This window comes from Gopherus flavomarginatus, chromosome 12 (assembly GCF_025201925.1).
Source record: "Gopherus flavomarginatus isolate rGopFla2 chromosome 12, rGopFla2.mat.asm, whole genome shotgun sequence".
Taxonomy (NCBI): Eukaryota; Metazoa; Chordata; order Testudines; family Testudinidae; genus Gopherus; species Gopherus flavomarginatus.
In genome coordinates, this window is record NC_066628.1 from 908,849 (window position 1) to 923,150 (window position 14,302).

A 14,302-nucleotide genomic window follows, 5' to 3' on the forward strand; every position below is an offset into this window, starting at 1 on the left:
GGAAGTGAACGTGTCTCAGGCTGAGCCTGGTTGGTTTCAGGTCCCCATGCAGCCGGGAGTGGAGATCGGGGGGCCAGCTGCAGCCCAGATGCCTGTGAAGTGCCAGGCTCCACTTCCCCATAAGGGGGCTGGGGGAGGGGGTCCGTGGGGAGGGGCCATTAGCTTTGCTGGAAACAGAAAGCTGTTGGCACTGGGCCGAGGGGAAGCGTCTGGTGCACGGTGAGGAAATGGGGGGTGGTTCTCCACCAGGCCCCCCCAGGGGCCTGGACCAGGTTTCGGGGTGCTCCAAGCAGGGCTGGTGTTAGACTCTCAGGGGCCAGGGCAGAAAGCCGAAGCCTCACCACATGGGGCTGAAGCCCGGGGCCCTGAGTCCTGCCACCTGGGGCTGCAGGCGCAGCCTGAGCAACTTAGCTCTGTGGGAGGCCCTGTGGGGTGGGGCCCTGGGGAACTGCCTGGCTGGCTGCCCCCTAACACCGGCCCTGGCTTTATACGCAGAAAAACGGCTCGTGGCACAGGTGGGCTGTGGAGTATTTATAGCGGGGGGGGGGGCGCTCAGAAAGAGAAAGGTTGTGAACCCCTGAAATAGGGGAAGCTGGGCCCAGAATAGGGGAAGCAGCAGGATCGGGGTTTCAGACACGCCCTGGCCCACGGGGGAAGTGAAATCCCCACGTTGGGAGACATGGGGCCCATCCCCTGTTCTGGCCAGGGCAGCCGCCCCTCCCCCCAGCTGCCCCTCTGCCGGGATCCCCTTCCCAGCCCCCCATCAGGGCCCCCCTTCTTCCAGGATCCCCACCCCACCATCACTCGTCCCTTTCCCCTGCAACCAACCCCCTCGCTGCACGTCCCGTGGCTGCTCCGTGCCTCAGTTTCCCCACCTGTAACGGGGGCGGGGGGAGGGGTGTCAGGATCCCCTGACGCCGCGGGAGATCTGGGGAGATAAACCCACCCCGGACCGCGGGCTGCTCCGAGGCTGGCCCGGCCCCCAGGCGCAGCGGGACATCTCCCGGTCGGGCTCCCGGGCCGGCCGCCTCCACCCAGCGACGGGTGATGCCGCAGCGGAGCCGGTTGCCATTGGCCAGGGCCGGGGGGCGGGATGTGGGTCAGGACAGCGGGAGCTGCCTGCGGGGTCCGGAGCCGGGATCCAGAGAGACCCCTGCAGAGCCCAGGGATCCAGGGAGAGATCTGCCCCCCCCCCAGAGCCAGGGATCCCAGGAGAGATCTGCCCCAGCCCCCAATCCAGGGATCCAGGGAGAGATCTGCCCCTCCCAGACCCAGGGGTCCGAAGGAGAGATCTGCCCCAGCCCCCAATCCAGGGATCCAGGGAGAGATCTGCCCCTCCCAGACCCAGGGGTCCCAGGAGAGATCTGCCCCTCCCAGACCCAGGGGTCCCAGGGAGATCTGCCCCAGCCCCCGATCCAGGGGTCCCAGGAGAAATCTGCCCCTCCCAGACCCAGGGATCCAGGGAGAGATCTGCCCCCCCAGACCCAGGGATCCCAGGAGAGATCTGCCCCTCCCAGACCCAGGGGTCCCAGGAGAGATCTGCCCCTCCCAGACCCAGGGATCCCAGGAGAGATCTGCCCCCCCGACCCAGGGGTCCCAGGGAGATCTGCCCCTCCTAGACCCAGGGGTCCCAGGAGAGATCTCCTGCAACAGAGCCCAGGATCCCCAGCGCCCCCACCAAGCCCCGGATCCAGTGGGATCACCCCAAAGCAGCAGAGAGATCTTCTCCCGGTGCCCCTGGGATCCAGAGATCTCCCCCCGCAGAGCAGGGAGCAGGGTGTGTGGGATCCCGAGGGATCCTCCAGCCAGAGATCCCAGAGTGGACCCACAGCAGAGCCAGGGAGCTGGAAACTCGCTTCAAGGAGCAGAGACCCGAGACCCCCGCACCGAGCCGGGGACCCCGACAGACCTGCCCTGGCCTGGGACTGAGGGGCCGCCATGAAGCTGGTGCTGTGGCTGCTGTCCATGGCTCTGGGCCACCACGGAGCAGGTGAGGACACCCGTCGGTGCCACAGGCCTGGGGGGAGCTTGGGGTCCCTGCCCCCTAGAATCCTATCCGGGGGTCCCCGCTTCAGGGACCAGCCTAGCGAGTGTCCGACCACCTGTTCCCCAGAGTTGTGCCCCGGATCAGTACCCTTGCTGGCGATGTCAGGATAGGGCTTGTCTAACCTTAGGAGACAGTGCGTGTGTGTGGATGGGGCTTAACCCCAGTCTGTACCCCTAGGGGCTGTGTCTGTGTGTGGATGGGGGATAACCCCAGTCTGTACCCCTGGGGGGTTGTCTGGGGGGGTATAACCCCCATCTGTACCCCTAGGGGGTTGTTTTTGTGGGAGTATAGCCCCAGTCTGTACCCCTAGGGGCTGTGTCTGTGTGTGGATGTGGGTATAACCCCAGTCTGTACCCCTAGGGGCTGTGTCTCTGTGTGGATGGGGGTATAACTCCAGTCTATACCCCTAGGGGCTGTGTCTGTGTGTGTGTGTGAGTTAACCCCAGTCTGTACCCCAGGGGCTGTGTCTGTGTGTGGATGGGGTATAAGCCCAGTCTGTACCCCTAGGGGCTGTGTCTGTGTGTGTGGATAGGGGTATAACCCCAGTCTGTACCCCTTGGGGCTGTGTCTGTGTGAGGAGGGGGGTTAACCCCAGTCTGTACCCCTAGGGGCTGTGTCTGTGTGTGGATGGGGGGTTAACCCCAGTCTGTACCACTAGGGGCTGTGTCTGTGTGTGGAGGGGGGTTAACCGCAGTCTGTACCCCTAGGGGCTGTGTCTGTGTGAGGAAGGGGGTTAACCCCAGTCTGTACCCCTAGGGGCTGTGTCTGTGTGTGGATGGGGGGTTAACCCCAGTCTATACCCCTAGAGGCTGTGTCTGTGTGTGTGGATGGGGGTATAACCCCAGTCTGTACCCCTGGGGGCTGTGTGTGTCTGTAGGAGGTGGTTAAGCCCTGTCGTTCCCAGCGCACACACCCACAGTAGGGCACTACAGCTGCAAAGGAACCATCTGAAAGGGGCGTAAACCCACCATCCCCTGGTCTACACCCCGGGGACACAGGCTAGTGTGGAACGTGTTCCCATCTGTCCCCCTCACCTCTCTGATCCCTATCTCCCCAATGTCCTGCCCTCCCTGCCCCATCTCCTCCCTCACCCCAGCCCAGCCCCTGCCCCGAACCCGCTCCTGACGGCGCCGTCCCCGCAGGCGGGTTCCTGATGCACCTGGCCAGCAAGTGCCCCCTGGCCGCCGACGGCTCCGTGCTCCGGTTCTACTTCGCCTTCGTCTTCAACAAGAACCCGCTGGTGTGTTACAACGAGCAGGACCGGCTCTTCGAGGCCTGCGACATGGGCCTGCTCAATCCCTTGGCCGTGGACATGGCCGCCGCCATGAACACAGACCCCGGCTTGCTCCAGCGCGTGGCAGGGGGGCGCCAGGCCTGCCAGAGCCAGAGCCAGCACCTCTGGAGCCGCACGGCGCAAAGGAAGAGTGAGTGGGGGCGCAGGGCACCGAGCGGGGTGGGGGAGGGGCTGCGGGGCACCGAGCAGGGTGGGGGAGGGGCTGGGGGTCCCTGGTGCTGAGCCGGGGTGGAGGAGGGGCTGCGGGGCCCCTGGTGATGAGCTGGGGTGGGGGAGGGGCTGCGGGGCACCGAGCGGGGTGGGGGAGGGGCTGCGGGGCCCCTGGTTCCGAGCTGGGGTGGGGGAGGGGCTGGGGGTCCCTGGTGCTGAGCCGGGGTGGGGGAGGGGCTGCGGGGCACCGAGCGGGGTGGGGGAGGGGCTGGGGGTCCCTGGTGCTGAGCCGGGGTGGGGGAGGGGCTGCGGGGCACCGAGCGGGGTGGGGGAGGAGCTGCGGGGCACCGAACGGGGTGGGGGAGGGGCTGGGGGGTCCCTGGTGCTGAGCCGGGGTGGAGGAGGGACTGCGGGGCCCCTGGTTCCGAGCTGGGGTGGGGGAAGGGTGGGAGGTCCCTGGTGTTGAGCCGGGGTGGGGGAGGGACTACGGGGCACCGAGCGAGGTGGAGGAGGGACTGGGGGGGTGCCTGGTGCTGAGCCAGGGTGGAGGAGGGGCTGCGGGGCACCGAGCGGGGTGGGGGAGGGGCTGGGGGGGTCCCTGGTGCTGAGCCGGGTTGGAGGAGGGACTGCGGGGCCCCTGGTTCCAAGCTGGGGTGGGGGAAGGGTGGGGGGTCCCTGGTGTTGAGCCGGGGTGGGGGAGGGACTATGGGGCACCGAGCGAGGTGGGGGAGGGGCTGGGGGTCCCTGGTGCTGAGCCGGGGTGGGGGAAGGGCTGCGGGGCACCGAGCGGGGTGGAGGAGGGGCTGCGGGGCACCGAGCGGGGTGGGGGAGGGGCTGCGGGGCCTCTGGTGATGAGCTGGGGTGGGGGAGGGGCTGCGGGGCACCGAGCGGGGTGGGGGAGGGGCTGCAGGGCCCCTGGTGATGAGCCGGGGTGGGGGAGGGGCTGCGGGGCACCGAGCAGGGTGGGGGAGGGGCTGCGGGGCCCCTGGTGATGAGCCGGGATGGGGGAGGGGCTGCGGGGCACCGAGCGGGGTGGGGGAGGGGCTGCGGGGCCCCTGGTGATGAGCCGGGATGGGGGAGGGGCTGCGGGGCACTGAGCGGGGTGGGGGAGGAGCTGCGGGGCCCCTGGTGATGAGCTGGGGTGGGGGAGGGGCTGCGGGGCCCATGGCACTGAACCGGGGTAGGGGAGAGACTGTGGGGCCCCTGGCACAGAGCTGGGTTGTGGGGTGGCCCTGGCACCGAGACGAGGTCTGGAACAGGTTTGAGGCGGGGGATACTGGGTCTGACCCCCATGTATGTGGGGGCGGTGGGGGTACCAGGAGCCGGTCCATACAGTGACTCCCCCCCAACAGCGCCCCCTAGTGTCCGCATCGTCTCCACGGCCCTGTCGAACCCCGCGGGGACCGTGCGCCTCACCTGCCACGTCTGGGGCTTCTACCCGGCGGAGGTGGGGGTCACCTGGCTGCGGAACGGGAGCCCCGTGGAGCCCACCGAGGGCGGCCTGAGCCCGGCGCTGGCCAATGGCGACTGGACCTACCAGACCCAAGTCAGCCTGCTCACCGCCCCCAAGCCCGGGGACACCTACACCTGCCATGTGCAGCACGCCAGCCTGGCAGAGCCCCACCAGGAGGAGTGGGGTGAGCCAGGCAGGGTGGGGTATGGGCTTGGGGGGCAAGGGCAGAGGGTGGGGGGGAGAGAATGCTGGGTAGTTGGGGTGATGGGGGGCAGCAGGAGGGGGTGCAGGGCAGGGGAATGGGGTGCTGGGGGCAGGGCATGGAGTGGGGGGTTTGGGGTAGGGGCACGGGGTGGGAGTATGCAGGGGGCAGGGGTACAAGATGGGAAGAGGGTGTACTGGGGGTTGGGGGCAGCAGGAGTGGGGTGCAGGGCAGGGGAATGGGGTGCTGGGGGGCAGGGCATGGAGTGGGGTGTAGGGCAGGGGAATGGGGTTCTGGGGGGCAGGGCATAGAGTAGGGTGCAGGGCAGGGCAATGGGGTGCTGGGGGCAGGAGTATGGGGTTGGGGAAGCTCATGCTGGGGGTTGGGGGGCAGTAGGAGTGGGGTGCAGGGCAGTGGAATGGGGCAGGGAGCGGGGAGAGAGTCACAGGGTGAAGGGGATCTGGGTAGGACTCCAACTGGGGGTGCAGGGGTGCTGTGGGGGGCTCCCCAGTCTACCCCCCATTAACCCCTCCCCTGCTGTCCCCCCCAGGGCCCGGCCTGTCCCCGGGGCTGACGGTCAAGGTCAGCGTGGCTGTCGTGGTGCTGATCCTCGGCCTCATCTTCCTGGGCACCGGCCTGGTGTTCTGGTGGAGGGCGCCCGCCCCGGGTAAGGAGTGGGGGGCTGGGGCCATGTGTCCCCCTCGTCTGGGGTCCTGAGCCCCCAACCCAATTCCCAACGGGGGGGGGGTCCCTGGGGTCCCTACAAGAGACGGGGACAACGTGAGGCGCACTTCCCAGGAGCTGGGGATTGAGAGTGCGTGTGTCCCACTGCCCCTTGCTGTGTGTGTGTGTGTGTGTGTCTGTGTCCCACTGCCCCTTGCTCTGTGTGTGTGTGTGTGTGTGTGTGTGTGTGTGTGTGTGTGTGTGTGTCCCACTGCCCCTTGCTATGTGTGTGTGTGTGTGGTGTGTGTGTGTGTGTCCCGCTGCCCCCTGCTGGTGTGTATGTGTGTGTGTGTGTGTCCCACTGCCCCTTGCTGTGTGTGTATGTGTGTGTGTGTGTGTGTGTGTGTGTGTGTGTGTCCCACTGCCCCTTGCTATGTGTGTGTGTGTGTGGTGTGTGTGTCCCACTGCCCCTTGCTGTGTGTGTATGTGTGTGTGTGTGTGTGTCCCACTGCCCCTTGCTGTGTGTGTATGTGTGTGTGTGTGTGTGTGTGTGTGTGTGTGTGTGTCCCACTGCCCCTTGCTATGTGTGTGTGTGTGGTGTGTGTGTGTGTGTGTCCCGCTGCCCCCTGCTGGTGTGTATGTGTGTGTGTGTGTGTCCCACTGCCCCTTGCTGTGTGTGTATGTGTGTGTGTGTGTGTGTGTGTGTGTGTCCCACTGCCCCTTGCTATGTGTGTGTGTGTGTGGTGTGTGTGTGTGTGTCCCGCTGCCCCCTGCTGGTGTGTGTGTGTGTGTGTGTGTGTGTGTCCCGCTGCCCCCTGCTGGTGTGTGTGTGTGTGTGTGTCCCGCTGCCCCCTGCTGGGGTGTGTGTGTGTGTCCCACTGCCCCTTGCTATGTGTGTGTGTGTGTGTGTGTGTGTATCCCGCCGCCCCCTGGCGGGATGTGTGTGTGTGTGTGTCCTGCTGCCCCCTGCTGGTGTGTGTGTGTGTGTGTGAGTGTGTCCTGCTGCCCCCTGCTGGTGTGTGTGTGTGTGTGTGTCCTGCTGCCCCCTGCTGGTGTGTGTGTGTGTGTGTGTGTGTGTGTGTGTGTGTGTGTGTGTCCCACTGCCCCCTGCTGGTGTGTGTGTGTGTGTGTGTGTCCTGCTGCCCCCTGCTGGTGTGTGTGTGTGTGTTTCCTGCTGCCCCCTGCGGTTTGTGTGCGTACGTGTGTGTGTGTGTGTCCCGCTGCCCCCTGCTTGTGTGTGTGTGTGTGTGTGTGTGTGTGTGTCCCGCTGCCCCCTGCTGGTGTGTGTGTGTGTGTGTATGTGTGTGTGTGTGAGAGTGTGTCCCGCTGCCCCCTGCTGGTGTGTGTGTGTGTGTGTGTTTGTCCTGCTGCCCCCTGCTGGTGTGTGTGTGTGTGTGTTTCCTGCTGCCCCCTGCGGTTTGTGTGCGTGCATGTGTGTGTGTGTGTGTGTGTGTGTGTGTGTGTGTGTCCCGCTGCCCCCTGCTGGTGTGTGTGTGTGTGTGTGTGTGTGTGTGTGTGTGTGTGTGTGTCCCGCTGCCCCCTGCTGGTGTGTGTGTGTGTGTGTATGTGTGTGTGTGTGAGAGTGTGTCCTGCTGCCCCCTGCTGGTGTGTATGTGTGTGTGTATGTGTCCCGCTGCCCCCTGCTGGTGTGTGTGTCCCGCTGCCCCCTGCTGGTGTGTGTGTGTGTGTGTGTCCCGCTGCCCCCTGCTGGTGTGTGTGTGTGTCCCGCTGCCCCCTGCTGGTGTGTGTGTGTGTGTGTGTGTGTGTGTGTGTGTGTGTCCTGCTGCCCCCTGCTGGGGTGTGTGTGTGTCCCGCTGCCCCCTGCTGGTGTGTGCATATGTGTGTGTGTGTGTCCCGCTGCCCCCTGCTGGTGTGTGTGTGTGTGTGTGTCCCGCTGCCCCCTGCTGGTGTGTGCGTGTGTGTGTGTGTGTGTGTGTGTCTGCTGCCCCCTGCTGGTGTGTGTGTGTGTGTGTGTGTGTGTGTGTGTGTGTGTGTGTGTGTCCTGCTGCCCCCTGCTGGGGTGTGTGTGTGTCCCGCTGCCCCCTGCTTGTGTGTGCATGTGTGTGTGTGTGTGTGTGTGTGTCCCGCTGCCCCCTGCTGGTGTGTGTTAGGGTGATCAGACAGCAAGTGAGAAAAATCAGGACTAGGGGTAGGGGATAATAGGAGCCTATATAAGAAAAAGACCCAAAAATCGGGACTGTCCCTATAAAATCGGGACATCTGGTCACCCTAGTGTGTGTGTGCGTGTGTGTGTATGTGTGTCCCGCTGCCCCCTGCTCTGTGTGTGTGTCCCCCTGCCCCCTGCTGGGTGTGTGTGTGTGTGTGTGTGTGTGTGTGTGTGTGTGTGTGTGTGTGTGTGTGTGTGCCCCGCTGCCTCCTGCTGGCTGGGGCAAAGCATGTGCGGGAGGGGGGCAGGATCACCTCAGACTAACTCTGTTTCCTTCCCCCTTCCAGGTTATTCTCCCCTCGCAGGGCACAACTATGCTGGAGGTAACTATGCTGCCCCCCTCTGTCTCCGTCTGCCCCCCTCTGTCTCCGTCTGCCCCCTCTCTCTCCATCTGTCCCCCCGTTTCCATCTGCCCCCCTCTGTCTGCCCCCCCCGTCTCCGTCTGCCCCCCTCTGTCTGTCCTGGTTCATTCACGCCTCTCTCGTGCTGTTTACCCTGCAGGCAGCACCTAACGCCCGTGGGCACCGAGACCCCTGGCTCCAGTCCCCCCACCCCAGTGGAGGATCCCGGCTCGTCCTGTCTGTCGCCCCCTCACCCCTCCCCATGGAGTTGGGATCTGTGGGACCGAGACAGGACATGTCTCCGGGCCAGCCGGGCACCGCAGCGAGGACAGCTCAGACCAGGTCGCTCATGGAGCCCGTACGGACCAGCACCTGCTGCACCCCTCCCCCCACTGTGGCTGTATATACTGGGGCCTATACATGGCTATAGAGACCTCCCCTTCCCAACTGCAAGTGTCTGAGGCAAGTAGGATAAAATAACCATATAATGACCTGCTTGCTGGCCTCAAGCCCAAGATTAGAGCCAGCTACCCTATATAGACCAGCGGGTCAATACACAGATATAATGACCTGAATACAGATCCCCTACATACCCCCACCTTCAACTTCTCCCCAGCTCAGAGCCCCAGAGCCCATACAGACCACACTTGTATACTGAGGCTATAGATGGAGATAGGGACCAGCCCCTGCCACCCCCTCCAGACAGAGCCCCTGAGCCCACAAGGACTGCCCCCCATGCACCCCGCTGTGTATAGCAGGGCCCATAAAGAGCTAGAGGAACCCCAGTAATAGATCCCCATCCCCACAGACTTGAAGCCCTCTGCCCTGTACAGCTCAGCAGGGCAATACAGGGATATAATGACCTGATCAGACCCCTAGCCTCTCCCCAGCCCCACAGATCCCTCAGCACTGGGGGATGTGTCCAATTCTCCACCCCCTGGTACAATCCCAGCCCCGGTACAATCCCACTTCCCCCACCAGGGGTCACCCTAGACCAGGGCTCCCCCCTGGGTCATCATACGATTCCCCCATTACTCACCCAGCCACCCCTCAAGCATGGCAGCCAGCCCCCACTTTCCCCCCCCCCCCCCCCCAGCAGGCACAACACCCTCACCTGGCACTATTCACAATGGGGTGGGGCAGGGCTATAGGGAGCGGGTAGCTGATTCAGGGTGCTGACCATGTGCTGTGTGTACGGAGAGGTTGGCTGTTGTAATCTCCCTCTCCCCCCATTAAAGATCCTCTCTGGTGCAGCAGGGAATGCTCTGTGGATGGTGCCCATGGCCTCAGCCATAGGGGGTGGGGACATGGGATTTGGACAGAGGGATAGGAATGTAGCACTGGTTCCTCCCCACCCAGAGATCGAACCCAGGAGTCCTGGCTCTCAGCCCCCCTGCTCTAACCCACTAGCCCCCACTGCCCTCCCAGAACTGGGACAGAAACCAATGTTCCCTCTAATTTTTGACAGGCAAATTTCTTCTGTGCAAATTTTTGTGCTTCTGTGCACAGTGTTTTGCTGTGTGTGTGGGGGGGGGGTTAGGATCTGTGTGCACGCGCACACACGCACAGCTTAGAGGGAACAGTGGATAGAACCCAGGAGTCCTGGCTCCCAGCCCCCCTGCTCTAACCCACCAGCCCCCACTCCCCTCTCAGAGCCAGGAGAGAACCCAGGAGTCCTGGCTCCCAGCCCCCCCCGCTCTAACCACCAGCCCCCACTCCCCTCCCAGAGCTGGGATAGAACCCAGGAGTCCTGGCTCCCAGCCCCCCTGCTCTAACCCACCAGCCCCCACTCCCCTCCCAGAGCCTGGGAGAGAACCCAGGAGTCCTGGCTCCCAGCCCCACTGCTCTAACTCACCAGCCCCCACTCCCCTCTCAGAGCTGGGATAGAACCCAGGAGTCCTGGCTCCCAGCCCCCCCTGCTCTAACTCACCAGCCCCCACTCCCCTCTCAGAGCTGGGATAGAACCCAGGAGTCCTGGCTCCCACCCCCCAGCTCTAACCCACCAGCCCCCACTCCCCTCCCCAAGCTGGGATAGAACCCAGGAGTCCTGGCTCCCAGCCCCCCCTGCTCTAACTCACCAGCCCCCACTCCCCTCTCAGAGCTGGGATAGAACCCAGGAGTCCTGGCTCCCAGCCCCCCCTGCTCTAACCCACCAGCCCCCACTCCCCTCCCAGAGCCTGGGAGAGAACCCAGGAGTCCTGGCTCCCAGCCCCTACTCCCCTCCCACAGCCATTTCCCTCTCCAGGGTCTCATAAGGCATGTGTGTTTGCAGCCCATCCTGGCCCTGTCCCGGCTCCTGGTGGCTGGGACACACAGAGGCTGCTGGGCCAGTCCAGAGGTGGGTCTGTTAGTGCCCAGGGTAGTGACTCTGCTGGTTCGATCGTGCTCTGGGTCGGTGACCCACCTGGTGCCGTGACCAGGGCTGTTGGGATTTCCCCTCGGAGGGGGCCCTGCAGCGAGTTCACCGCAATAATGCAGGACGCCACAGAGCGTTAATGCACAGCAGCTTTGTCTGACACAACCCGGGCGACCCACCCCCCCACCCACAGGAGGGGCTTTGCCCAGGGACACCTTCCCTCCACGCAGGTGCAATTACAGGAGTGCGATTCCTGCACCATGACTGCACCCCGTCCTGCCAACACAGGCATCCTCCAGAAACAACAATCCCCAGTGCTGCCCCCAGAGATCGCCACACACGCCGCAAAAGAGGGCAGGCTCAGCACTCAGTCAAACAGGTGGGGAAACTGAGGCACAGGGAGGGGATGCGTGTGGCCCAACTTAACCCAGCTGGCCTAGCTGGGAATAGCACCCGGGGCTCCTGAGTGCCAGCCCAGTGCACTACCCGCTGCCACTGACACTGGGACTTAGCCAGTGCCAGCCGGGGCAGGGCGCGGGCAGAGAGCCCATCGAGCATCACACTAGGCATCCCCATGCTTCCGTGTGGGAGTCGGTGACTGACTGATGGGGGGGTGCCCCCTAGGGGTGGGTCAGCCAATAACTGCCCTGGGCAGGGCTACTGGGGCACAGCCCATCTGTTCTGTATCTGTCCAGTGCCTGACACACTGGAGGCCTGAGCCGCCGGGGCTGCCAGGCACCACTGTAATACACCTAATATATAATGTACAGCACCTGGCACACTCGGGGCCTGGGCTGTGGCTGTGGCTCCCGGCACTATCATAATACACCCAATGTATAACGTACAGGACCTGACACACTCGGGGCCTGGGCTGTGGCTCCCGGGCACTACCGTAATACACCTAATATAAATGTACAGCACCTGGCACACTTGGGTCCTGGGCTGTGGCTGTGGCTCCCGGGCACTACCGTAATACACCTAATATATAACATACAGCACCTTACACACTGGGGGTCTGGGCTGTGACTGGAGCTCCTCTGTGCTCCCATAACACAATTATTTAGTAACAGTGCCTCTGCCGCTCGTGCGGCTGGTGCTGGCTGCTGCGGTGCCCAGAGACTGGGCTAGATGGGCCCCTTGGGCCAAGGCTTCCCTTGGGGCCTGTAGTCACTGACTGTTTAGGCTCTCCCCGGCTCAGGTGACGCGGTGGGAAGAGGGCAGCGCTCTGACCCTCTCCTCCACAACGAGCTCCGGCCAGCAGAGGCGACTGCCCCACAGGGTAACCTCCACCAGCAGAGCACGGGGGCCCTGTCCCCCACTGCCATAAACATACAGCCAAGGGGAGCATCAAATCCCTCCTTTACCTGTAAGGGGTTAAGCAGCTCAACTAACCTGGTTGGCACCTGACCAAAGGACCAATAAGGAAATAAGATACTTTCAAATCTGGGGTGGGGTGGGGGGGTTGTTTGTGTTCTCTTTGTTGTTCCCTCTGGAGAGAGAGAGCGAGAGAGAGAGACCAAGCAGGTAACCAGCTCCTACTGAAATGATACACCTACAATTACAGCGATTGTAAGTAATAGCAAGGAAATGTGTTAGATTCTCTTGGGTTTTAGCTTGTGAATCTCCCCTGTGCTAAGAGGTAGTTTTATTCCTGTTTTTGTAACTGTGGAGCTGAGTCCAGAGGGGGAATCCTCTGTGTTCTGAATCTTTTTATTACCCTGTAAAGTTACCTTCCATCCTGATTTTACAGAGGCGATTCTTTTACGTTTTTCTTTGTAATAAAGTTCTTCTTTTAAGAACCAGATTGATCTTAGTGTCCTAAAAACTCAGGGGTCTGGTCTGTGCTCATTTGGTTAACCTGTTTGGTTGGTATAGTATTCTCAAGCCTCCCAGGAAAGGGGGTGAAGGGCTTGGGGGGATATTTTGGGGGAAACAGGGACTTCAAGTGGTCCTTTTCCTGAATCTTTGTCTAAATCACTCGGTGATGGCAGCGATACCGTCCAAGGACAAGGTGGAATTTGTGCCTTGGGGAAGTTTTGAACCTAAGGTGGTAGAATATAAGCTTAGGGTTTTTTCATGTGGGTCCCCACGACTGTACCCCAAAGTTCAGAATGGGGAGGGAACCCTGTCCCTCACACTGCCCTGGGACACACACAGCTCCGGGGAGCAGAATCCTGTCACCCCCTGTCTGTGCGTGGCCTGATGAGCACAGGGCTCAGACCCACGCTGGGCGAGGGACAGGCCGGAGCAGGGTTCCTCTCTCTGCCTATGGACAAAGCTCCATGTCCAGAGACAGGCTGCGGCATCGGTACCAGCAGTAGCTGCCTGCTCAGCGACAGATCCCCTGGGACCCAGCTCTGACACCGTCAGCAAAGTCGTGACATTCACAGCCCTGAGAGATACCGGGCGGATCCCCACCTGTCCAGCGCCCAGCCGTCGCAGGGGCCTTGGTCCCTTCTGATCTCTGCCTGGCACATGTTTAGTCTCCTGAGGACTGAAATGCTTCAGGTTACCCCACGCTAGTGGCTTGCAGCAGGGTGACTGGTGCAATGTGGTGGCCTGCGATTGCCAGGAGTCAGAGATGAGCTAAAGGTCCCTTCTGGCCTTAAAGGCGATGGATCGAAGAGACACCTCCCTCCCGGCCATCAGACAGCCGTGCTCCACGGGAACCATGCAGCTGTCGCCCAGCAAGGGAGTCCTGGACCCTTCCCATGGGCTGGACATGGACTGTGGAACTCCCCGCCCCATGAAATGAGAATGGGCTCTAACCTCGCTGCATTCACATCCCTCCTCCTCACCTGGCTTCTCCGGGGACAGCCCCTCGCTTTCACACTTGTACGGATGTCCAGACCAAAACCAAGCTTCTTATGCTCCTGGGAGGTGCCCGGATACCACAGGGATGGACACAGAAGAATCTAGATAGACACAAAAATCCCAAGGGGAGAAGTGAAAGCGAAGTCCTGGCTGGAGAAGGACCCAGTGACCGGTGACTTGGTATGAACACGCTGCTGGAGAGACGCAAACCCTGCAATACAATAGCCTAAGACTGAACAGCCAGAGGAGGAAATTGCTGTAGTGAGCAAACTGGACTCTCCCCCCAGGGCAGGACGGAGTCCGTGGGGTCAGCAGCTGGGGCAGGGTCTGTCCCCGAAGGAATTCAGCTCCAGGCTTCCCCTGCTGCACCCCCATGAATCCCAGCCCCCGTCCTCACGCTGTGTGTGTCGGGGTTTGGCTGGGGATGGAGTGAGGCCAGAGCTCCCAGCTCCCTGCGCCGCACGAAGGTCTGGGTGTGACCCTGGGAACGTCGCCCTCGTGGCAGCGATGGGCCCAGGATGCAGCAAGGCTGGGATGGGAAATTCCCGCGCCTGTGGACCAGGGGAACACACGGGGCTCGTGGGGCTAACGGAGGGTCCCAGACCCAGCACGGGCTGCAGGGAGCAACAGCGCCCGGCTAGTATTTCCATATGACACCCAGAGCCGGCCCCAACCCCCCGCACCCATAATGCACTGGGCATCTGGGCCCCATACCCAGGGTTTACTCGCTGGCTGCCGGGGCGTAGGGGCCTGAAACACAAGCAGAGAATGAGGGTCAGTGCAGGGGAGCAGGGGAGCAGGGTAACCCCTCCCCC

At 62.8% G+C, this 14,302-nt stretch overlaps 1 protein-coding gene across 1 annotated transcript; it reads left to right on the forward strand.

Annotated features, from left to right (window-relative positions):
* The first annotated feature begins 1,891 nt into the window (after positions 1-1,891).
* Positions 1,892-12,475, forward strand: LOC127032768 (HLA class II histocompatibility antigen, DM beta chain). The gene is made up of 6 exons (XM_050920348.1): positions 1,892-1,990; positions 3,190-3,471; positions 4,844-5,128; positions 5,697-5,813; positions 8,264-8,299; positions 8,478-12,475. The coding sequence occupies exons 1-6, from the start codon at positions 1,939-1,941 to the stop codon at positions 8,486-8,488; spliced, it is 783 nt and encodes a 260-aa protein (XP_050776305.1). The 5' UTR covers positions 1,892-1,938; the 3' UTR covers positions 8,489-12,475.
* The last annotated feature ends 1,827 nt before the right edge of the window (positions 12,476-14,302 follow it).